General features: G+C 47.5%; 2 protein-coding genes across 2 annotated transcripts; one reads left to right on the top strand and one right to left on the bottom strand.

Moving 5' to 3' along the window:
- Positions 1-3,532: 3,532 nt before the first annotated feature.
- On the bottom strand, positions 3,533-16,643 carry PARK7 (Parkinsonism associated deglycase). Its single transcript, XM_040587667.1, has 7 exons — positions 16,518-16,643; positions 14,044-14,179; positions 12,878-12,979; positions 7,604-7,663; positions 6,681-6,750; positions 4,952-5,038; positions 3,533-3,996 (listed from the first exon to the last, which is right to left on the bottom strand). Exons 2-7 carry the CDS (start codon positions 14,131-14,133, stop codon positions 3,836-3,838), a joined length of 570 nt encoding a protein of 189 aa, XP_040443601.1. The 5' UTR covers positions 14,134-14,179; positions 16,518-16,643; the 3' UTR covers positions 3,533-3,835.
- A 1,981-nt stretch (positions 16,644-18,624) lies between these two features.
- Positions 18,625-22,607, top strand: TNFRSF9 (TNF receptor superfamily member 9). Its single transcript, XM_040587666.1, has 7 exons — positions 18,625-18,796; positions 18,884-19,003; positions 19,203-19,340; positions 19,761-19,827; positions 19,955-20,091; positions 20,318-20,452; positions 21,316-22,607. Exons 1-7 carry the CDS (start codon positions 18,703-18,705, stop codon positions 21,441-21,443), a joined length of 819 nt encoding a protein of 272 aa, XP_040443600.1. The 5' UTR covers positions 18,625-18,702; the 3' UTR covers positions 21,444-22,607.
- The last annotated feature ends 1,597 nt before the right edge of the window (positions 22,608-24,204 follow it).

Raw genomic sequence — 24,204 nt, 5'->3', positions numbered from 1 at the left:
GGGTCACGTACAGCAGGTCTGGCGGTTCAGTTTTGTGCAGAGTCATTCCCATACTGTACCAGGCACTAACAGTAAATTTCTCCTCCATTTCTCTTTGACATTTTGTTTTTTCGTATTCTTTCTCCAATGAATGAAACATTCTGCCCTGCTCCTGCAACTGATTTTTCAGAGCCTGAATCTCAGGAGAACTGAGACCGGCCTGGGGACGGCCACCCCACTGAACACAAGCCAACTGAAGGAGCGGGGCCAGCATCTGAGGCGGCACCAGCTACAGCGACCCAGCCAACCTGCCCTTGGCCCCTTCCCTTCCTTGGACGCTTCTCAGGAGATGGCAGGGAAGAGGCTGAAGGCCAGATAACTTGTTCCAGCGCAGGCAGCCTGTCTCTTTCTGCTGTTCTTCTCAGAAACCTCTTAACTTCCTGCCATGTGATGCTGCTGCAAGAACTGCAGAATCTCCATGAAAGGTCAGAGTGAGGAAACATCAGCAGAATCAGCCACTCGGCTGACACATCAGGGCAGCAGGCACATCTGTGCTGGGGCCTGCCCGGCTCTCATTTTACTTATTTTGCTTTCTTGCCGTAGTGCATTTTGCACAGACATACCACAATGCATCTTTTTGTTAAAAGAATATACAGAATAATCTGATTAAGTGGCCATTCTTTGCTCTGACAGTCACTGTGGGTTTCACACATTGTAGTTAGATTATAACAAACAGCATGCACGATCAAAATGGCTAGCAAGCCGTCCAAGGCTTGTAATTACTGGATGAAGCACATTGCCTTCTGTACTTTTACAGCTGTAAATACTAGCGTGCAGGCTGTTTTGCATCCGTTATGGTCGTGTTTGTCTCCACCTATTTTAAAAGTAATGCCTTTCTCTTTCTCTAGGAGAGCATTCTTTCTCTGTTGCTTGAAGGGACATATTCCTGGGTTAGGATTTACACTTGCTTACAGCACAGCACTGTGTACTTTGCTTTCCCTTTTCAGAAAGAAACTTGCCAAAGAATTGCAGCAAAACCAGATTGTTTACCCTCCACATGTTCTTTGTTTCTTCTGGCTCAGAGCTGCTTCTTCGTTTACAAGCTTCTTTATTCTGAAGGAAAATATTTTTCAGTATTGCAAGTATTCAGTGCTGGTGCTAGCATCCATGCCATCTTGTGCACATTCTCGTTCCTAAGTCATGCAATACCTCTCAATCCAGTGAAAGCACTCACCCTCAGTTATGCATTCAAGCCTACACAACAATCAGAATAAAGAGAAAAAACCCCACACTCTTCTTGAGAGGTGATACGAGGCATACAGCAGATGCTAACAACTGACTACCTTTTCAGCAGGAAAACAAGCAGTCCTCTAGATCCTCTACCTGTCAGGGAACAAAATGGTAAATGCTAGCCAAAGAGTGGATGCACCCTCTGTACTTTAAGCCAAGTTCTGTGGCAGCAAATATCCACTTACCGTGGGCTCTAAAACTAAAGCTTGTCAATAATAAAAAGGCACGAAGTTTCTAGTGTTCACAAAACACTCAGCAGAAAAGTACCTCATCTCATCTTTCAGCAGCAGATGAAGGGGATTTCAGGGAAACAGGCTTGCAACAGTTAGGGAACCTCTGTATGAAACAGGTAAGAAAAGGAAAAAAGCATTTCACAAATTGGAAGGCATTTTTTTTTCCTCTCTCCAATCAGTGAACTCCTTCTTAACACTTCCCCTAAGAAGAAAACTAGCCTCGTCTTAGTTCATACACTTCCCTAACTTACAGGCTGAGTTAACGACAGCTTGGTAGAAACAGAGAAGCCATGTAAATTCAGGCTTGCTAGACATCTGCAATGTAAAAGGTTGAGAACAGGGTCAGCTTTATAAAGGGAACTGTGGTGCACGCCGCATAGCCACATTCCATTAACCAAGTCTTTTTTGCTGAACACAGTGAAAGAATCTGCGACTTAACCAGATACATTAATGGACGCCAAGCTCATTTTATCGAGTGCTTTTCCTATTATTGCTTTAATAGGAGCGGGAAAACCCAAACGTACACACTGAAAACTTCATTTCTGTAAGTGAACTCTCTCAGCCTTAGAATAAAAACCAAAAACGTAGAATCAGATTTCTGGCTGCTTTGTTAATACCTTATATTAAAAGATTCTGGAAGCTGAAATATAATACAAGCATGGAAATATTCTCCTTCTAATGCTATAAAGCAGTACTACAGCCTAGGAATGCACAGCTTTTCCTGTATTCTGAATCATGCCCATCTACAAGCCAAGTGTTTATTCCAGATTCTAGGACAAAGGATCTTTCCATCATTTGGTTTACATTTGCATGGCAATACCAGTTAGACGTGCAGATTTAACGAACAAACATGTCCAGTCTTACACAGATTACGACTTTTTGCATATCTTGAGCATATTTCAAAGCTAGAGAAACATATGAAAGATTTCCTAAACAAATTAAAGGCAGAGCATACAGCTAAAGCAGTTCTTCCAGTAGATACTAACAATGTAGAGACATTTCTTAATTCTGTATTCAAAAGCACCCTATGTATTTCATTACCAAAATGCAGTAATTGAGAATGAACTTGTTTCCCATTAAAATGAGCAATCATAAAGGCACCTATGCAGTCATTTTCTAAAGTTCAGACTGTACACTTGAGACGTATGCAGAAGCAGGTCTCCAGATGCTATGGTAACTCCAGAGCCCAGTGAGGTGCCATCTTGTAAGCATGACTGCTGACAGAGCCAGGTAACAGCACAGTTATGTGGCAAAGAGAAAGGCAACAAAGACAAAAATCGATCCCGAATTCTTAATTCCCATGGGGCTATAGCTCTACTACATCCTCCAGTGACCTGTCCAGCAACTCGTTTAGACTGACATATGCTCACTTAAGCCAGGCTTGTGGCGAGTTCCGATTTATAGCAAGCAGAAACAAGCGCTGCTACTGGCAGCAAACTACTAAGTCCAAACTTCCCGCTTTATGCTGATTATTAGCTGCCTACATAGCTCGATGGATCTCTAACCACTTAATGTAGAAAAATTCCAAAGCTATCACAGACAACCTGCTAGCTGTAGGAACTCTACGGTGCTTGACAAGGTAAGAATATTCCCACTTTTAATTTAGTTCCATGCTGCCTTAGAATTAATACTAGTTATTGGCCTTATTTGTATACAGGAAACAAAATATTCTAAATTACAACTTAACAATCTATGTCACAGAAACACAGAACATCCTGAGTCGGAAGAGACCCATGAGGGTCATAAAGTCCAACTCCTGACTTACCACAGGGCAAGCTAAAAGTCAAACCACGTATCTTAAGAGCTTTGTTCAAATGCTTCTTGAACACTGACAGCCTTGCGGCCATGACCACTTCCCCATGGAGCTTCTTCCAGTGCCTGACCACCTTCTCATTTCAGCTCATACTTTAGAAGAACCGTGCGAGATTCTAGACAGAAGTTGTTTTGAATAGTTCGTTGCTAGCCATTAGGGGTAAAAAGGTTTCATAGGGCCGGGCTGGGAAAAAACACACAAAGAAAGAACACACAAGCAGGGTTGCTTCATTTTTATTTACTCAGCAAACATTTTCCCATGTGATTTTTAAATGCCATCCAAGCGTTAAGTAAGATTATTAGATGCTGGCTACTTTTTTTGTGATGAAGCCATTTGCTAACAGGATCTTTTTCCAGAAGCAAAGAGCATTGGTTTGCTAAGGTATCCCAGTTTACACAAGTACAATTGCTAATCTCACCCACAATGAAATTCTATTTACAAGAGTGCATCTTACAGTCATTCTACAAAGGACAAGACTCTCTACCTGAAATTGTCCTACTCCCTGTCCCACACCAGGATTTCAGTCTTTCAGTATTAGGGGTGCCTTCACCTGTTCAGCCACTTCCTTCCCCATCAGCGTTTCAACAATGGCCAACCCAAATTCAAAGCTGGTACCGGGGCCGCGGCTGGTGATGATGTTCCCATCCTTCTCCACGCGGCTCTCAGAGTAGGAGTAGTGTGCTTGGGGGGACACACAACAGAAAGAGGGTCAGTCTCCACCACAGTGCCCGCAGCTGCTGCAGAGCGCAGACCTGCCTGCCGCAGGGCACTGCCTCCCGCTGCCCGCAGGCTACAGCGGCTGAGGAGCGCGGCTGAACGGCTTGTGCTCTGCTGAAGGCACCTCCACCACCTGCGTGGGCCCGGCCTGCCTCGGGCTCTGCACCCCTGCCCCTCTGGAACCAAGCAGCTCATCACTGCCCGCAGTCCTCAGGGAGGAAAAGGGCCCGCAGGGAGCTCTGGCAGCTTATTCACGTGGTGTGGGAATGCACCTCTGATTCTACAGGCTCATCAAGAAGCACCCGCTGTGCCTGTCAGTTTCCGCGAGGTTACTTTCAGAAGTCAGACTGCTTTTGTATAGCTGTTCACAACTTTCTTTTTTCCAAATGCATGCAGAGGAAACTGGAGGAACCCTGCCATCTCCTGCTTGCCTTCAGACTCGTTAATGTTCACAGAATGACTTCCTACTAGTGCTTCACAACCACTTCCTTTAGGTACAAGCAAGAGGACTGGACACATCAGCTGCTCATAGCACCAAAGCACTGCTCATGGGAGAGCAGGAAAGGTGCTACTGGGGTTTGCTGTTGGCACCACTGAGGCAAAGAACCAAAGGGGCAAGAGATGGCTCAGCCTCAAGAAGAGAAGGGCAAAAATGCTCCTAGTATGACACCAGCGGCATATTTTCCCCAAGGATGAAAATGTTAGTACAGCCGTGTATTTTCAGGTTAAACAGACTTAGAAATACAGCCTTAGCATACTCAGCTGAATTTTGGTCACATTCAGGAAAGCATTAAGGAAATTCAGAGATACAAAATAAGATACAAAAGCTATTTTCCTTTCTTTAAATCAGGGGTTCAGCTAAAAAACCCTAACATTCTGAGAAGGGGTTCAAGAGAAACTTACAAAAGTCATTACATACCTCCATTCATCATTTTATCTTTGGCCAAAGGATGTGTTGTGACTTTGCTTCCAAACGCTATCCCATGTGCAAGCAGGGCCGTAGGACCTGTAGGGACACAAGGTTACACCAGTGAGGAACTGTTTTCTGCTAAAAACACTTCTAAGAATGCACGTTCAGGCACTAGGCCCTCAAGGGGCCAAAGCTCACTGTGACAGACTACTTTTTGTAAAACCAATGCCAGCCCTACCTCTGAAGCAAAAAAGCCTCAAAAAGAACACAGCTGTATCATCTCTCTCATTCTGTTACAGATCTGCGCAGAGACACAGATGAAGAAAAGAGAAGGTTTAGGTAACGCCCAGTTCACGCTGCTGTCCCACCAACGACTGTGCTGCCTTTGAAGGAGTCGAGACCAATGGTCATTTCATTTCCAGGTAACGTTATTTAAAACTGCTTGAAACTAAAGTAACAAAAAGTCCAAGTTTCAATCTGAACATCACCTAGGTACAACTACTTTACGACCTCATTAGGCCTTGAACTTAGAGACTTAACAGACAAAATTTCATTTAAGGAAGTCTTTGCATGTACGTTGCAACTGTGTGCCAAGCAGTATTTTAGACACATCACAGGCTAACTGCCAAGTTTTTGCCTTTCACAGTCTTTCCCTTTTCTTTTCATACTTCCTCCTTGGTCTGACTTAAGGAAGGAGTTTGTATCAAGAAGTCTTAGGTCATCTGACAGAAAATCCTTACGGAAATTCCAAAAGAAACCGAAGGCAGGATTTGCCTAATATGAGTTTCATTTCTGTACATTTAATTCATTTCAGATATAGTCCAGGAAATAACCTTCTCTGTGTTCAGTTGGAATCAGCTCTAAGAATCATTATACCTAAAGAAATGAACTGCCCTGATTACAAGTAAAGGCCTTTATTGGGCAACTGTGGATTTGCCATCGTTCTGCAAGAGATACAGATAGAGAAGTGGAAGACCACCACTGCCAAGTTCAAGAAAGTTCACAACTCTGTATGCATGGCATCTAACTGAAGAACAAAAGTAAAAAAAAAAACCCAGCAATGTACCAGAAAACAAAAGTGAAAACACACTCCACAAAAACGCTTTTCCACACTCATCACCTCTCCTCCTTCTCTGCTACGGGTACCAAGGCCAGCCTCTCAGTTCAGCTGGGAGCATTGCCAATTGTTCATCTTGCTTTTTTACATACAGATCTTACACAGGAATGAACTGGGTGCCTAGCTGTGCAGAATATGTACACAGACAACGCTCAGAGCAATTCCATCTTCTGCAACCACTCAGATGACGAAGGGTGAGCCTGTAATTCTATATTTACAGCCTCCCTTCTGAAGCTAAAGGGCAGGAGAGGTGACGTGAGATAAATTTACACCAATGATGTTCTGCCAGCACTGTGTCCTTGCAGAAGGATCACCAGAATAAGCAAGTATTTTGTAAAAAATCCTAGCACGTTACCTTTCACTTTTTATTTTAAAGACAGTAACACAACTGATTGGAAAGAACTGGGTACCATGCAGAACTGGCAGGATGAAGCATTCACAACATTTGAGATTCTTCTGCTATTAAATTTACAAAAAAAAATCAGACGCTGATGGGTGCATATATAGTACAAATCCCTGCTACTAAATTACAGGAATACAGATTTCTAAGGTTGGAAACTGTGTGCACACCCTTTCAAAATATCCAAATGCTTTACAAAGCAAGACGCCTTGTTAACCCACCTGCACATATAGCAGCAATCAGGCCTTTTCTGCTTTCCTGGTCCTTCAAAATGTCTTTCACAGCAGGAGACTGTATGAAGAAACCATATCACCAGTCATTGTTTGGGGTTGATTATATGAAGCACACTTGAAATATTTTCCACTGCAAATTCATGAACAAGTTTTACAAAGAAAACCAGCTGACAACTCTCCATCCTGCCTTAGGACAGAGGGCAATCAAAACACTAAGGAGAAAACCTGAAACCAATAAATACTTGCTCCACAAGGAAAGAGCAAGGAAATCAGAAAGAACTGCAAGGAAATACTTGGCCCGCATAGAAGCTTGGTTAATCCACGGCCATAGAAAGTTGTTGTTCAAAAACTTCACAAGACAAATAGGAAAGAGTATTCATGAGTTACCTCCAGACAGTCTCTGTCATTGTTAAGAAGATTATATGGGATATTTGTCTCGTATTCCAGGGCTTACACACTGTGCGATACCATCTAAATCCTATCTGATAAATCAACTTGTTTGTCCACCTGCCTTCCACAAGGTATTCATGCCACCACTACAACAGCCTTGCACCACAGACAGAATACTTCAGCAAAGGAAAAAGAGTCCTGTGGGTTCGGCCTGTTTTATATTTCATGGAATTAAATCTTCATTTGCAACTGTTTCATCTCCATGCGATTATGAACAGAGATTTTCCCACAATACAGAGCACCCTTGCATTTTTATGTTGCTTAACTAGGTACTCAAGTCCAAGAATTTACCCAGTTGCCCCACCTGTGTATTCACAAGAAGGCTTAAGACAATTAAATTTACCGATTCATTCAGAAGAGTTTTCAGATGCTGAACTGAGTTTGCAGGATTTCTAAGGCAGTGTGGACCACCCCACTACTCATGAGGATGCCCATGAAGCGTTAAAATACCAGAACTTTACCTCTGACAAGTTTTGAGCTCCAAGGTTACCCCCAGGCAGGACCACAACATCGTAAGGCCCCTAAACAAACAAAAGATGAAATTGTTCTGTTGAACAGAGGCTGGTACATACATCACACTCTTTTAAGGCCACTACAGCTGAGTGTCAGCTTGAAACCAGCTTGATAATTTTCTTCTTGGTGGCTAGTGTAGTGCTGTGTTTTGGCTCTGGTGTGGGAACAGTGTTGATAACACGCTGAAGTTTTTGGTTGTTGCTGGGTAGCGTTTGTACTGGGTCGGGGACTTTTCCAGTTTCTCAGGCCCTGCCAGCAGGAGGGCTGGAGGGGCACAGGAAACTGGGAGGGGACATGGCCAGGACAGCTGACCCCAACTGGTCAAAGGGATATTCCATACCATGGGATGTCACACTCGGTATATAAACTGGAGGGGTTGGTGAGGGCTGCTAATCGCTGCTTGGGGACCAGCTGGGCATCGCTCAGCAGCGAGGGCGAGCAATTGTATTATGCGTCACTTGTTTTCTTTCCTCCCTGCTCTTTGGGTTTCATTCCTCTTCCTTTCTCCCTCCTTTTCATTCTATTATTGTTATTTGCAGGAGCGGTCTGCAAACTAGGACCATGCATGGCAATCAGTTAGCTGAGGGGAATGTGCTCGAGCTTGTAGGTCACGAACCCTGGGAGGACGAGGAGTGTGAATAGACACAACAATTAACATGATGAGGCATGTTTACAGAGCACAGGGGAGTGGGAGACGGATGGCGCCAAGGAAAGATAACACCTTGCAGTTAATTGATGGCAGTTAACCACCAATGAGGGATTGCCTAGTATGCAAGGCTTAGCTTCAAGAACCAATTAGTTTAAAACGCGCAGCTTCTGAAAGTCTATAAAACCTCGTGCTTCTGTACAATAAATTGACATTTGCTTGCATCAAGCTGCGTCCCGTCTCTTCATTCGCCGCAAATTGGTGACCCCGACGTGATGCGTTTAAGGATCTAACGTGAAGGGCTCTCGAATCGCCTATCTGAGCGACGTGCAGCGAATCCCACAGAACTTTGAATGATCCGCTGAAAGGAAGCGGGAGCCGGCCAGAAATCCCTCCGGAGCTGAGAGGTGAGCTGTGGGAAATCCGTAACGGGGAATCAGGGTTCGTCCCCAGAAAGAGACGTATATGGACTCATGAAGGGTCTCCTAGTCAGATCAGGGAGTCCGTGCCTCAGTTTCCTCAAATGGTGACCCCTATGGTGGTGTTCCGAAGCCTTGGAAGAATAAGGACGGAACTGGTCGATAAAAAAGACAGCTCGTGAAGAGGGCCGTGTTCCGGAGGAGACGGCTTGGCTGAACGATCGTCTTGCTGTCTGGACCAGGCGGACAACCTAAACCCCGAGGATAACACCTGTATTCATCGAGACAGGTGAGCAGCCAAGAAACTTTAGAGACTTTGAAAGAATGAAAGTGTGCACATACAGCAGCCAATTGTATGATGCTGCCGCGGAGGGGAGCTCCGTGTCGGGAATGCATTTAGCATCTTGGTGGCAAATTCTGACTACTCTTTGCCAAGTGTGGACTAATTCTACTAACGGTGCTAAACCAGAGGAAGCTGTAAATTCCACCGACAGCGCGACTCTTCTCAAGACACAGTCAGTGATGGCGATTCCGTCCACACCTCCTCTGCCCCCAAAGCTTCTGTCACTGATTGCAGCGACCCTCACAACACAGGACCAAGCACGGGAACAGGACAACTCGGACAATGATTTTATTGACACTGATAAACCTTTTGATCCAGGTCCTATAGATCTGGAAAAGGAGCTAGACCTTTCCCCCTCCCCCTCGTCTCTCCTGATGCATTGATTGTATTTTTGGGGAGGGTGAAAGGGATCTGAGGGACTGGTGGCAGGAATGCAAGTGGGAAACACTTAAGTGATGGGATTTGGGAGTCGCTATGGCATGTTCAGTATTTTGTCAGACAAATCAACCTGCAGAGTGGCAGCCTGTGCAATACGAGGCTGTTAAAGGGTTAAGCAAAGCAGTGCGGGAAGGGAGGATTCATAATACATTTGCTATGTCCCTTCTTGAAGTGATGGCAGAGCCTTATACGCTCACACTGCATGATTGGAAGTCATTGCTTTGTATGGTACTAACTGATACAGTATATGATGTGGTTATTTGATTTTTGTGAGCTATGTGTAGTGGCCTTGATTGAAAACCTTAATCGGGGAATTGCTGTTAACTATGAGCAGTTGGCTGGAGAAAAATAACTGTGCCGATTCTGTGACTCAGGCAAGGTATCCCAGGGACAACTGTTTGCAAATGAATGAGATGGCTATTAAGGCAGTCAGGATGGGGAGTCTTGCCACAGTCTTGCAGGGTCCTAGAGAGTCGCTAACTTTAATACTAACTTGATTGATTGGCTTCAGAATATTTTGCAACAAGTCGAACATCAGGAAGCTCAAGGGATGCTTTTAAAACAACTAGCTGTGATAATGCCAATGAAAATTGTAAATGGGCAGCTTTCACAATCGCAACCCCAACATGTGTCAAATGATTGTAACGCAGAACTCACAGCAGACTGTAATTCTCAGGCTGAGTTCTGGAATGCAGCATAACAGATTTTTGCTTCTCTAATCTCTTCTGTAAGAATAGTACACGCTCTTAACTTGCTTAGTAAATCAGGCTGCTGGCTTGCTAAACAAAGTAATACTACAAATACTGTTCTTTTTTTTTTTTTTTCTGGCTTATTAACAGATGTTGATTCTGTCCATCATATGTTGCTACAGAACCGAGTTGCTATTGATTTTTATTATTAGCACAGGGACACAAGTGTGAAGACTTTGATAGGATGTGTTACGTGAATCTGAGTGACCACTGTGAATTAATTTACAAAAGTATACAAAACTCAAAAGCCTTAAAACAAAGATCTGCAACAGAGCCAGGGGCGGGATGCCTTTGGTCTCTTCTCACGGCTGGGAAACTTTGGGCCATGACTCAAAAGTATTACAGGATTTATTATAATTATCTTTAACCACCTTAGTGACGTTTGCCTTAGGTCTCCCATGCTTTTTTTTCTGTATCCAGCGTTTAGTTGATTGTAACATAAAGCAGGTCATGGTCACCCAGCTACATACACCCTTTGCCTCCTTGCAACTAACAAGCAAAAAAGGGGAGGATAGAGAATGTCTGAAGAGATATACAGGAGAGGAAAATGGGGAATGGCTGACCTAACAAGAGATGAGAGAACAGCTAGGTGTTGTGAAGGAGAGGAGGAAAGCTAAACATGGTTATCTAGTGTTTCATAGGTGTCTGCATGCTTGTAGAGATATATAGCTACGTAACTGCATGAATGATTTCTGCCCTGAGCCTGGTGGAGCATACAGCTGCGGTTTGCGTCCGGGCTCAGAGATGTAAATAGGGGCTTCTTTGTTACGGTAAAAGTTTTTCTCTTTGCATAAAAAAGAGAGGGAATGAAGGGAATGACCCCAGAGGTATGTTCAGAGGAGGCATGCTATGTTTCGAACTTTTTGACTGAACCAGTTCTTGTTTGGTGTGCCTTTCCACCTATGTATAATGTTAATCCAAAAGAAGATGATATTGTTTACACTTTGAGTGTCGATAATTGTCTTTTTGTAGATGCTAATGTAGTAGGAGGCTATGATGGGAACGTATTGCAGTGGTTCTTCTCTTATCCGGAGTAACAGCAGGGAAAGCATTAGAGTTAAATCACCTTGTTTGGTAGGCAGTTAAGAATGCGAGTCAAAATTGCCACTGCTTTTTGTTGTTGGTTCAAGGATATGGCTGTGAGGATTTTGATGGTATGCGCTGCGTGGATTTTAGGCGCCCCATTGCAGCAACATGTTATCAAAATCTGAGAAAATTTCAGCCTTTTTGGCATTCATTCAATCAATTGGCAGTATTGTTTGTTTGCTATTACCTTGGTTGCTGTCATGTTTGCAAGGGCCCTGCAGAACATGGCAAACCTGGTACTAGCTGTGCAAAAACAAAAAAGGGAAAATTGTAAAATTGTACGGAACAGAGACAGTGGGTTATTTTGACACTGACAATATGTCTTAGTTGCTTTTTTATTTGTTCTATTACTTATACCTTGTTTTTACTCGTTCGGTTTCAAAGGTTCTTTTTGTGCAACAGGAAGGGGGAGATGCAGGAGCGGTCTGCAAACTAGGACCATGCATGGCAATCAGTTAGCTGAGGGGAATGTGCTCGAGCTTGTAGGTCACGAACCCTGGGAGGACGAGGAGTGTGAATAGACACAACAATTAACATGATGAGGCATGTTTACAGAGCACAGGGGAGTGGGAGACGGATGGCGCCAAGGAAAGATAACACCTTGCAGTTAATTGATGGCAGTTAACCACCAATGAGGGATTGCCTAGTATGCAAGGCTTAGCTTCAAGAACCAATTAGTTTAAAACGCGCAGCTTCTGAAAGTCTATAAAACCTCGTGCTTCTGTACAATAAATTGACATTTGCTTGCATCAAGCTGCGTCCCGTCTCTTCATTCGCCGCAGTTATTATTGTACTTCTGTTTTTATTTTATCTCAATTGTTAAACTGTTCTTACCCCAACCCTCGAGTTTTACATTCCTTTCTGATTCTCCTATCCACCTCCCCCGGGTAAGGGGGGAGTGAGATTAAAAAAAAAGGGGCTGCGTGGTGCTTAATTACTGGCTGGGGTTAAACCATGACACTGAGTCGAGTGAGAAGCAAAGGGATCTACCTTTTCTTCCACTAAACAACACTTTACCATCACACAACCAGTGCCAGTTAAGGAAAAAAATACTGTTTCCTATTCCAGAGAGAGCCTATTGCTGATAAAGTCTGTCACGGAACTTTTAAGCCTAGTGCATTAAGAGTTACAGTGCAAGAGCTGCCAATTGTTTGCTGAAAGGACAAGTGGTTTTGCTCCAACCTCACTGTACAGGTCTAACCATAGCATTGTTTAGCTTCCCACCGCAGCTTTTCAGTTGTTCCAGCTCATGGTGTTTTGCTGGGCCAACTAATGCACAAACTAAAGCTCTACATTTCATGTTTTGCAAAAACAAATACCTGTACAGAATTAAGAAATCTGTCTGATCCTAGCACGCTATGAAGCGGGACAAGACTGAAGAGGAGCACTGCAGGCGGTGCAGTTCTGTGATTCACTACTGCACAGAGCCAACATAACATGCAACCTATTTCTAAATGTAACGCATAAGCTTCCCAAATTCACCTCTGAAACGGTGAGAAAAGCTATGTCGGCCATTATATCAGATCAGGGTGACGACCAACCTCTTTTCTGGCATCTTCAAGACTGGCATCAGGACAAATGAAAACATCTCGACTGCACTGCACTGGTTCTTTTCCTGTTAGGCCTGCAACAGTCACCTTGATCTAACGGAAGAATACACGTATCATTACAAGTCAAGAATGTAGGGCATTTTTCTTCTATGTTTGTTCTTAAGTAGTACACAGAATGAGCGAAGCAATGCTGAAAGCTGTTCAGAACGGAACACTTCAGCTTCCCCAAACCATGATTAAGTCCAAACACACAAGGTAAGCAGTGATATCTGGAAATCAACAAATTTACCTCTAACAGTTCAACTTTTTGAACAGGACATTTAGAGAATATCTGATCCCACAGGTTTTAAACAAAAGAAAACAATACAACCCAGGAGAGCCAGACTAAGGAGATCTGATAATGAATTAAAAGTCCCTCTGCAGGCTCAAGCCATTATCAAACCCACTTATGGTTTCTGTTTTCTCCCTTGACTTTTAGATGCCCGGTCACAATACCATAGATGTGCATGGCACAGCTCGCATTCACTAAATAAGCAGACAAGCTTCTGTTTCTTATGGCAGGCAAAATGGGGAGTACATTAATGGAATGACAAAGGTGGTGGGAGAAGGTCATTTTTGTTTTAGCCATTTCTATACACATGAAGTTGATGCATTTATTTAAAATCTTATTTTCACACCTAATCAGATGATAACAATGTGTACCACTACAGCTGCAAAAGTAACAAACAGCATGAGGAATACCACCAGAAAGAATTCTAGTTAATAACAGAATCTTAAAAGGTGCTGAAGAAAAGCTAAATAATGTCACAAGCTGTAACATACTGAGCTGTTCAGATCCCTACAAAAACATCACTTCTTGTTACTATGCATGGGAGTAGCCATGTTTTCTGACATGCTAAGATTTGCTTGAAACCTCTGCTCTAGTCTACATCAGGCTCCTATTTTTAAAAGTTATCTATTGCCCCCAATTCAGTTGTCACGCATGCTTATTTGGGGCCTGGCACAAACATTTGCTAACCAGTACGAAGGCAAAAGTAAGTTTTCACCTCACATGACAGACTGCACCTTGAACTCCTAGCAACGAACACCAACTGGAGGCAAAGACTTTCCCTTGACCAAACACCCACAAAAGGATTTTTCATTGTCTGTATACTCACCCCAGCTCTTCTCATAACATCAGTGGGGATTACAGTTTCCATTTCCTCTGCCCCTTTTGCTAGAATGACCAATGCTCTTTTCGAGGCCATACTTTTGAGGGGTTGCTATTAGGTGAGATGGTCGTGAAGGGATGGGCTGAGGTGGGCAGAAAGAGACAATGTGGTTAGAAGGCAACCCCCCGATACAAATCCTTCCTAATGCTGAAGTTTAACAGTGAGTCATTTGCATTATCTTTCATTTAAGCCTTCTCAAAATGGTTCCACGAGCTTTAATAAATATTCACAGCAGTCCCACTTAACTAAAAAGCTTTTTACAAAGAATGCACTATGATATTAAGGGATTAAGATATTTGTGCAGTGGGAGGCACAAGCACATCAGCACCAGCAAGGGAAGCAAGCAGCCTGGCCTAACCAAGACTTTACATGATGCAAGTCTGCCACAGAGAAGGGTTCAAGGTGGGTGGCATGTTGCTTTCAATTTGCACACCCTCGCTCATACCCAGACTACTGACACCTCTCCTACCCAGGCCAGTATTTGTAAAAAGGGCTTGCATGAGCTTTGACCTCACACCTGGTATTTAGTTTCCACACGGCAGGCTTCATGAAGAGTTTCCCGTGACTTAGAGTGACTTGCCCAGTGCCCCTGCAAAACCTCAGCAATAGATTTGCTGGGTATGTCATCATGTTGTGGGGGAGAAACGTCTGTGCACATGTGTGACGGGGGAGCAGACCACAGAATTTAGCAATGGAACAAACTAGGCTCAAGGCTTTTTTTTTTTTTTTTTTTTTTTTTGGTGTGTGTGTGTGTTCTAAATTCAAGTTAAGATGAATGGCCAAATTTCCACTTGAAGGTTAAAGTAATTTCAACTACATCACGTAAAATACACGCTAACTCATAGTGGTCTGACAGGTGCCTGTGAGAGCATCTGTGTTGTGAGAAGGCATTTCACAGGTCATCCACTCTATGAAGAAAGGGATTTTTTTCCCTGTGTAGGGCCTTTCCATCCAGAAATGCACGTAGCACCTGGGAACTCCTCATAAAATGAGATCCATGTTTAGTTGCCTACACAAACGAAAACCATCCCCTCATCCTGCTTCAACTTCACCTGTTTTCAGGTTCACTCCCTGCTGTTAGCCTCATTTAGAAAGATGCTCTTTCTAGAATGCAGTAACACACAGTAGAAGGTCCTGCGGCATGCAGAATCAGCCCAAGCGGACTAATTCAGCATGGGCAGCTTGATGTACTGTCAACACAGGGCCAAGTGAAGAAGTACACTTAAATCATAGGTATTACGTGTAACTTCAGGACAACCTGAAACTTCTTAATAATTCATCTTGAAGGTATCTGTTGATTCTGCAAAATTAATTTTCGTATGAATTTGACAAACTAGCAACACACTACCTGAATAGCCACAATGCAGAAATACTGTATTTGCTTTTCATTGTAGAAAAATACTTTAGCTCATAGTTTGTATCCCTCTCTCTCATTAGTTCTTTAGATGCAAACAGGCACCTGGTCCTGGAAGCTTTTCTCTTTCCAAAATGCAGTGTCTCACTACTGTCCTTAAGACATTTACTGTAACACTGACAAATTCTTCAGCGTTAGAACGGTTCTTTATGTGGGTGCCCATGTAAATAGCTGTCACGCTGTAAATGCTGACAGGGTCAGGCTGTTTTCCGAGAAGGCTGAACCAAGTTACACAGACGTAACAGCCACTTTTTGACACGCTATCTACGCACAGTAAATACGGCTTCCACTTGCCTCTTGGTGCCAGCATATGCACAGGCTGTCTCAAACCTCTGAGCTAAACGTATCCTCTTACGTGGGTACATGCACATTTCTGAATCAGAAGTTCTAAGAAAACTGGCTTTAAAAAAATCACAGCGCCCTGACGAAGCAGCCAGCTACGAGCGGCCAGGGTCATGTTAAGGGCCATCAGCTCAGCCAGCCTGGATGGCGGCCGGGGCCCTGCACACTGCTGGGTTTAGAGGAGGCCACGGCGCCATTTGGCGCAGCGTGGAACCCAGCGGCCCCAGCGGCACGGGGTGGGCAGAGCCCCTGGCCGCGGCGGCACAGGGCAGAGGGGGCAGCGGGGGCAGCGGGGGCAGCGGGCCGCGGCCAGGGCCCCAGCCCCGGGGGCGCAGGGCAGAGGCGCAGGGCAGAGGCGCCGGGCCGCGGGCAGAGCCCAGGCCGCGGGGGGTCAGGGCAGGGGGGCACAGGGCCCCAGCCCCGGGGGCGCAGGGCAGAGGCGCAGGCCCGCGGGCAGGGCCCCGGCCGCAGCAGCACAGGCCGCCGGAGACGCGCGGCCTTCCCGCCCCGCCCCGCCCCGCCCGCCGCTGTGAGGGGGCGCCCCCCCCGGCCGGCCCGCGGCCCCGTCGCCCCCGCGCCCGTCCGCCGTCCCCGGGGACCCTTCGGCCGGAGCCGGGCTGCGGGGCGGCCCGCGCGGGCGGCCGGAGCGGCGGCGGCGACTCACCTCGGCCGAGGCGCAGGCGGCTCTGGGCGGCCCCGGGCGGCTCCGCCTTCCCGCCGCCGTGACGCCGCCGCCCGCCCGGCCCCCGCAGCGCGCCGGTGCCTCGGGCTGGCTCGGAGCGCGGCCCCGGGCAGCAGCGCGGCCGCGGGGCCGGGGCCCGGCCCGGTTTCGGCTGGGAGGGGGGCTGATGGCCTTCGTAGCTGGTGTGGGGCCGCGCGTTGGCTCTGGGGGGAGAGGCGCTGGCAGCGCGCCGGCGGGTCCGGTGGTCGTACCGGCCCGGGGCGCTCCGGTCCGCCGGGCCGCGCCGGGGGACACGGGGAGGGGGAGGCACGGGCGGGACCGCTGAGCCCGGCTGGCCACGGGGCGTCACGCTCGGTATATAAACGGGGGGCGGGTGTGGGTTGGCCGGGGCGCCGGGCTGGGGCTCAGCGGGGCTGGGCCGCTGCACCGTGCATCGCTTGTTTTCTTCCCCCCCTTCTCCGTGGATTTTACCCTCCCCTCCCTCTTTTCATTATAACTGTTATTGTCATCAACACTATTACTGTTCTTCCATTCTTGTTCTATTTCAGTTGTTAAATTGTTCTTAACCCTCCAGTTTCACATTCCTTTCCGAGTGCCCTCCGCATCCCTCTGGGTGAAGGGGAGAGTGAGCGAGCGGCTGCGTGGTGCCTAATTACCAGCCAGGTAATTAAGCACCTTCAGGTACCTTGAAACCACGCTGACCCTCGGGCAGCTCCCGCACCTACAGAACTGAACCGAGTGCTGCTCGTCCCCCGTCCTGCCTGCAGCCCCCCAGCCCGGAGCATCCCCCAGCTCCGGGATAGGGCTTCCCCTGGTTTTAGGGAGAAGTGCCCGTGGTTTGGGGGACAGACGAAGAAGCCCGAGGGGCCCAGGGCTGCAGGTAGCCCCTGGCCCAGGCACTGGGCCATCAGAACTCTGGCAGAGCAGCTCCAGCCCAGGTCGTGGTGAAAATTCCATTGCTTACTGTTTATCAAAAAGTCTTTGTCTTAGGAATCACGTAACTTGGACAGGGAGCTCAAGGACAACTTGAATGAGCAGGTGGGGTTTGTCCTGAACCCCTCAAACAAGGAAGATGTAAGCGGGACCATCCGGACAATAAATATCATGTGTGACTCTGTTGTGACAGTAACTCTGTGGCTCTCCGTCATCTGGCCGCCGTCCCTGGCCTGTGTGAGCCTTACAGTGCGTGCCTGCGCTTAGCCTAGACTTAAAACTTGACATACACTAGGTGCATAAACTATTTTTGCTTTTCACCAAGTATAAAAGTGGGCAAGCTCAGGGGACTGCGCCAGGAGCCTCACCTGTGGACGGATGCACCGTGAAAGAATTTTCCCAGTTCCCAAGAGACTCCTGGCACCAGCTGCAACGGAGCTTCCAGCCGCAGGGTGGGCCTGGGTGCCATCAAGGTGGCAATCGGTGAGGTCTCCTTTTCTTACTCTCTGTGATGCTTCGCAGTAATGAACTGATGCTTTGCTCCTATCGCTCTTTTATCATACTGTGCACAGGAACTAGTACTGTTTCCTTTTATCACATCAAACGGTATTTTCCTTTATGATACTGTACCATAATAAACTGCATTTCTTCTTATATTTGATTTGGAGTTCATTTGTGCTGGGCATGCAGCCAGTCAGCAAAACACGGGGCACCGGAGGAGCGCGGGAGCTTTCCCGGGCTGGTCCAGGCACTGCCCTGCCGGGGCTGCCCCCGCGTCCCCAACTGCCACGCATTCGGGATGCGCCTCCCGTGCTCCCGTTATCGCGGCGGTGCGGGAGCCGCAGGGGCCGGGTGGTGGGAGCCCCCGTCGGTCTGCGAGGCGGCCCCGGGGTCGGGCCGTTTGCAGGCAAGCCGGTACGGGCTGCCCCCCCGGCTCCAGCCGGTGCCCCCCGCACCCCCCCGCCCCGCCGCGGGGATTCCGCGCGGGACTCACCGGGCAGCCCCGGTGGGGAGCGGCGGGCGCTGCCCGGCAGCGATGAGCGGGCGGCGGGCGCTGCCCGGCAGCGCCGGGGGTCGCGGCGGGGCGGTGCAAAGGACCGGAAAGCCCCGCCGGGCCGCGGGGTTTCCCCGCCGCCCCCGGGCTGACGCAGCGGGGCCCCGGGGGCGGCCCCTAAGGGCCGGTGCCCGCAGCCCCACGCGCACTCGGCCGGGCCGCGCCGCCACGCACCGACCCATGGGCCCAGCGCTGCTGCCCGCCGCGCTGCTGGCGCTGGCGCTGAGCCCGGGGACCGCCGCCGCGCTGCCCTGCGCCGCCGCCTGCCCCGCGGGTGAGGGCCGGGCCGGGCCGGGCCGGGCCCGGGGGGGGGGGTGCCGGTAGCGGCCCCGTCGCAGCCACCCCGTGTCTCGGCCCGCAGGTACCTACGCGGTGGGCGCGGCGGGCTGCGGGCGGGCCGCGGGCTGCCGGCAGTGCCCGGCCGGCACCTTCTCCAGCGTGGCGGGACAGCGCGGCTGCACGCTCTGTCGGAAGTGCGAAGGTACCGGGCGACGGCGGCGGGGCCGGTGCGCGGCCCCCCGGCTGCCTCCCGGCGGTGGCGGGTCGTGCGCCGCTGTGGCGGGACGGGACGGGGCGGGTGCGGAGCCGCCGTCGCGCCTGCGGGGTTGTGGCCGCGGCGGGGCCGGCGCGGGAGCCCCGGGGCGCGCCCCGGTGACCTGCGGCTCGTTCCCACCCTCCAGGACGGTTCCAGTATTTAAAGGAATGTTCCTCCACCAGCGACGCGGAGTGCACCTGCCAGGAGGGCTACCGCTGCGGCGGCGCCGGCTGCGCCCGCTGCGACCCGGGCTGCGGCGCGGGCAGGGAGAGCGGCGGGAGCGGTAAGGGCGGCCCCCCCGCCGGCGCCGCGCAAGCGACCGGGCTCCGGGCCTGGCGGGGGAGAGGCTGGTGCTGAGCGGCGTGTGCGGGACGGGAGCGGACCCGGGGGCAGCCCCGCCGGCCCCCGCCCCCAGCCCCGCCGCGCTTTGCTCGACGGCTCGTTTGCCGCCAGCGTGCACAGAACCGACCCGGGAACTAACGTTAACCGGGGTTGGTGGCGCCTGTGCCAAAGCCCGCGGAGCTGTACCCCAGCACTGCGCGGGTGATGGGGGGACACTGGCCTTGCCCGCTCAGAGCCGCTTAAGGAACAGCAGTTCTGTGAGCGGGGGGCACAGGCCTTGTACAAGCAGGCAAAAATTATGTTTCACGCGCTGTTTTAAACGCTCATCTCCTACACGTTTACCCATCCTTGTCTATCGAAGGTTGCCAGGCTTGCCCCTACGGAACTTTTAACGATCAGCCCAGTGGCTCCTGTAAAAACTGGACAAAGTAAGTAATCTCAAAATAAATGCTATAGGTATTGCACTTAACTGGATTTTTTTCCTCAGTGTTTTTGGGTTTTTTTTCTGGATTTCCCCCTCCTTGCTCCTTGTTTTGCTTTAAAAATGTCTTTCAGGTGCTCTGCAAACGAGGTCCTGGTGCCTGGAACTGCAGAAAAAGATGTCATTTGCAAACACTCTTCAGATAATCCCACTTCAGTCACTACCCTGCCTACCACACCTCCTGCAATTCCATTTTCTATCCCTGTGCCAGGTGAGTCATTGCATAACGTTGTTTACAGGGCAAAAGAATTGACAACCTACTGTGGAACATACTGTAGCTCATTCAGTTACCAGCTGAAGCAAGGTCCTTTCTTCTGTCCCTCTCTGGTGTCGCAGACTTCCCCAGAAGCAGAGTTGGAGGCAAAGCTGTCAGCTAATCCAAGGGCAGTAGGATTTTGCTCTGTAACACTTCTTAGAGAATGTTGTTTGCTTCCTAGGGAAGGACATCCAGATGGACATGCTCAGAATTTCTCTTGCTGTAGCTGGGCTGCTGTGTGTAGTGTTCCTGCTACCGTTGTGTGTATGCTTCAGTATCTGGCAGAAAAAGAAACTACACGCCATCTTCAAGAAAAGTAAGATAGATACACTCTTCAATTTTTCTTTTTGAAACTAGACAGAAATCCTGAAACCAGGTTTTTAAGTGTCTGTCAAGGATAGATAGTTGCAGATAGCTTCACGTTTTGGCCTTGTAAATTGGAAACAGCAACTGAAAGGAAAACAGTTTTGGAATTTTTATTGCAGAAAGCACTTAATTACCTGTGGGTGTTCTGCCAGCATTGGAGGTTAACTGCATGCATATCCATAGAAGTGAAGTATGCATGGGAGGTGAAAAAACTCAGCTGAGCCTGGCTGAACTGGTTAAGGGTCAGTTCAGTTTATTATGTCCAAGTACCATCCTTGGCACGGGTGGCAATAGCACTGTGCCGTGCTGTCTGCTCAGCAGCAGTGTGCGTGGCCTGCGGTGCGCGCCTGTGGGCTTCGGCCGCAGTGGCAGCCAATAAGCCCTGGGGAGGCTCAAGAGTTCAGCACAAAGATGAGGTGGAATTACATCCAACATTGTTTATAGTTGGGATTTTTGTTTGTTTGGGTTTCTCTCTCTCTCTTGCTCTGCCCTTTCCTAGAGATAAGGGCTTCATCTTCTCACAAAATTCTGAATACAGGAGACAACAGCATTACTGCAAAAATCTAACGATTCCATGTTGCTCTTCCTTTCATCCCTGTGGCAAACAGCACTAGCCGCCCCTGTTGCATTAGGGAAAGTAAAGTATGACAAGTTAGTTTTATCAGATATACATGCTGTAGAGGAATAGTTTCAGATTATTGAATCATTTGGAAGGATTTTTCTCTCTGACTTCTGCGCTTGTGGCTGAGGGAGGATGAAATAAGATGGCTAAATACATACAACAGATAGTGAGCGTTTGATCTTTTTCTTTAGTGCATACCACACCTGAACAGTCAATGCAGGAAGATGATGCCTGCAGCTGCCGCTTTCCTGAGGAAGAACAAGGTGAATATCAGGACCATGGCAAATCCACAGAATGCAGAGATCTTTTGGTGAACTAGGAATTGGACTGTCCAGGTCAACCATGTATGAATTTCCTTCTGGAGTACAGAACAAGAACCTCTTTAAAAAAATAGAGAAGGTATCAGAATCTATGAATTTTGGAGCACTAAATAGCTCAGCCACTTTTCCATCTCTTAAAAAAAAAATAAAAAGAAATAAATACAAAGATCTAGTTTGCTGACTTCCTTCCTCTAGGATTAGGAACCATATTTCTAAGAAGCGGTGTTTGATACTACATATAGAAAGTAGTACTGCACTTGAAAGCAGTAATGGAAGGGCTTTCTGGTCCCTCTTACAAATGGTGTCTGAGTCACAATTACATGCGGTCTGAAAGCATTTGATGCTAGAAAGGAGATCTGTAGTGCATAGTAGAGCCGCGTGTGACGCTCACAGTCGCTACTGCTGCTACCCGCCATCCTCTTACGTCTAGAGCTGTGGCTTCTGAAGTTTGGCTCAAACCCAACAGCCTTGGGTTTCTGGTGCAAATACAGCCAGACCTGATTTCAGGTCCCATCAGCCCTAGAAGCAGGTACCTGGCCTGGCCGCTGCACGCCTCCTTGCACGTGGGAGAGGGGAAGGCATAAAAATCTAGAGCTGCAAAGTGTTCCGTAACAGCTTGCATCTGCTGTTGTATTACACTGACTGGCGTAAGAGGCAGTGGAAACACTGAGAGCAGCTGTGGTTGACTTGATCTCAGAAACAGGTTACTGTGCAGCTGGACCGCACCACCTTCAGTCCTGCATCATTCCACTTTGATCTTTTAGGTGCTGTAAACATACTATGCACGTTGCAGATGTGGTATACGAAGATGTGATACATTTCTGGTGCTATTTTTGTAACTGAGGTTGGAAAGATTTTAACATCAGACACTGTATCTGTCTCTTTGATCAATTAATGCACCTTTGGTCTTAAAGATACATGTTTGAGTCATGGCATGCACAACACCATTTTTAACCTTTTACAAAAGCAAGTATTATATTTTATTGCTTTGGTAAATATTATTAAAAAAATAGAATGAAAACCCACCCATATGTCACGTAAAGCGTCATGTTCCCCTCTGTGATTTCAACTTAGAGAATGCTATTCTCGTATTTGGAGAATGACAGCCCCTCTCTCCATCCAGCAAAAGATGATGGTTAACAGATTATTTTCACCAAACCACACTTACACATGTTGATAAACTTGTATACAAGTAAATGTAAAACAGCATGTGAGAAAATAAATGTAATACTGAAGCCTGAACTGTGAAGTTATGTAAAAATAAATCTCTTTTTACCCCTAGCCTAAGTCTCCTCTCCTCTCTGTTGGTACTTCCAACTGTGAGAATTAAGCGAAAGTTCACAGACTTAGAGACATGAACGGGACACATGAAAAGCCACCAATCTATTTATAAATCAGAGAGCAACCTTTGCACCAGTGGGCGATGTCTTAGACAGGATAAAACAGCCTTGCTTGTGATTAGTTTCTAATCCACATGTAAAGGGTGAGAATTACTGTACACATCCTGTAAAAACTGACAACATCTGGCATTTTCTCCTTGAAACAAAGAGGGAGCAGTTGGAATTTTATATTTTCTTAGTGCATTCTGCGTGTATTTGGAAATGCTCTGAAGACAGTGCAAACCCCTTATTTTCCTTTTCTGTACCTAAAGCAGAAGTAAATCTATTTACTGAACAGTGAGGTGCTCATTACAGTGCTTGTCCCAGTTTGATTTTGCTGGTTTATGCTGAAGCTTCAGGAGCAGCATAACATTCCCATGGATCAAAACAAAGCCTGTGGAGGGGGGGAAACATCTAAAAATCCTAAATAAGTGCAAATTGGTTTGTGAGAATAAGGGGCACACATAGACCAAAACTGGCTTTCTGGTCTGTTTCAAGGAGTCATTCACAGACAGAAAATACACCTGAATAAAATGTCAGGAGCAATCTTCCTTTCAATCAAAGGACTATGTGGGTAATTCTACTTGTGACTTCTGTCATTTGAGAGTGCAGAAACCTCAATTAGTGACAAAACAGATTTTGTTGGCACAAGAATCTGTTGTCAAACAAATGCAGATATGCCTGCATCTCACCCCAACGCACATCGCCTGGCCTCAGACACAGGGAAAGGGAAACACTTCTGTGAAATATGGCAGTTACATCTACAAAGCAGATGTGTTTATAAATAAGCAACGAGAAGCCCCAAAAGCAAAGACCAAAAGACATGTTACTTTCAAAAGTGAAATAAATCACAGCACCAATGCAAAGGGAAGACCAGGGTGCTTTACAGGCGGCAGCGCGGGCTTGCTCCTGCCTGCCTTGGCATCTGTGACCATCACCGAACTGAAGAGAGATACCAGTGAATTAATCTGGTTTGCTGCCGAGCACCAGAACAAGAGGTTACAGTTCATAGCAGCACCATTGTAAATACTCAGCTAGTTAGAGTGCTTTGCAGTTTTCAGATTTATACCAGATTCAAGTTCTGCAAATTGTGGCTTTCTATGAAGAACTCAAATTACAGCCATAGAATTGCGCACTTCCTTACACATAATTCAGTGTTGTCTGTTGTGTAATTTACCTTCACTGTGATCACATAGAACAGATGTATTAGAAGCTTGTTCCCATTCTAGACCCCACATAGAGAGGCTTGTTATTTTGTTTGGTTTTTTTTTTTTTTAATACTGAAGAACTTGTTCACATCCTCCTTTTCATTATGCACGTAGCAGACAGCTGTAAAACCGCTTCTGGCAGTATGCTATGGAAATGCAATGGGCAGACTCAT

This window comes from Falco naumanni, chromosome 3, assembly GCF_017639655.2.
Source record: "Falco naumanni isolate bFalNau1 chromosome 3, bFalNau1.pat, whole genome shotgun sequence".
NCBI lineage: Eukaryota > Metazoa > Chordata > Aves > Falconiformes > Falconidae > Falco > Falco naumanni.
The sequence above is the reverse complement of the archived record's forward strand: the minus strand, read 5'-3'. Positions and strand labels throughout refer to the sequence as shown.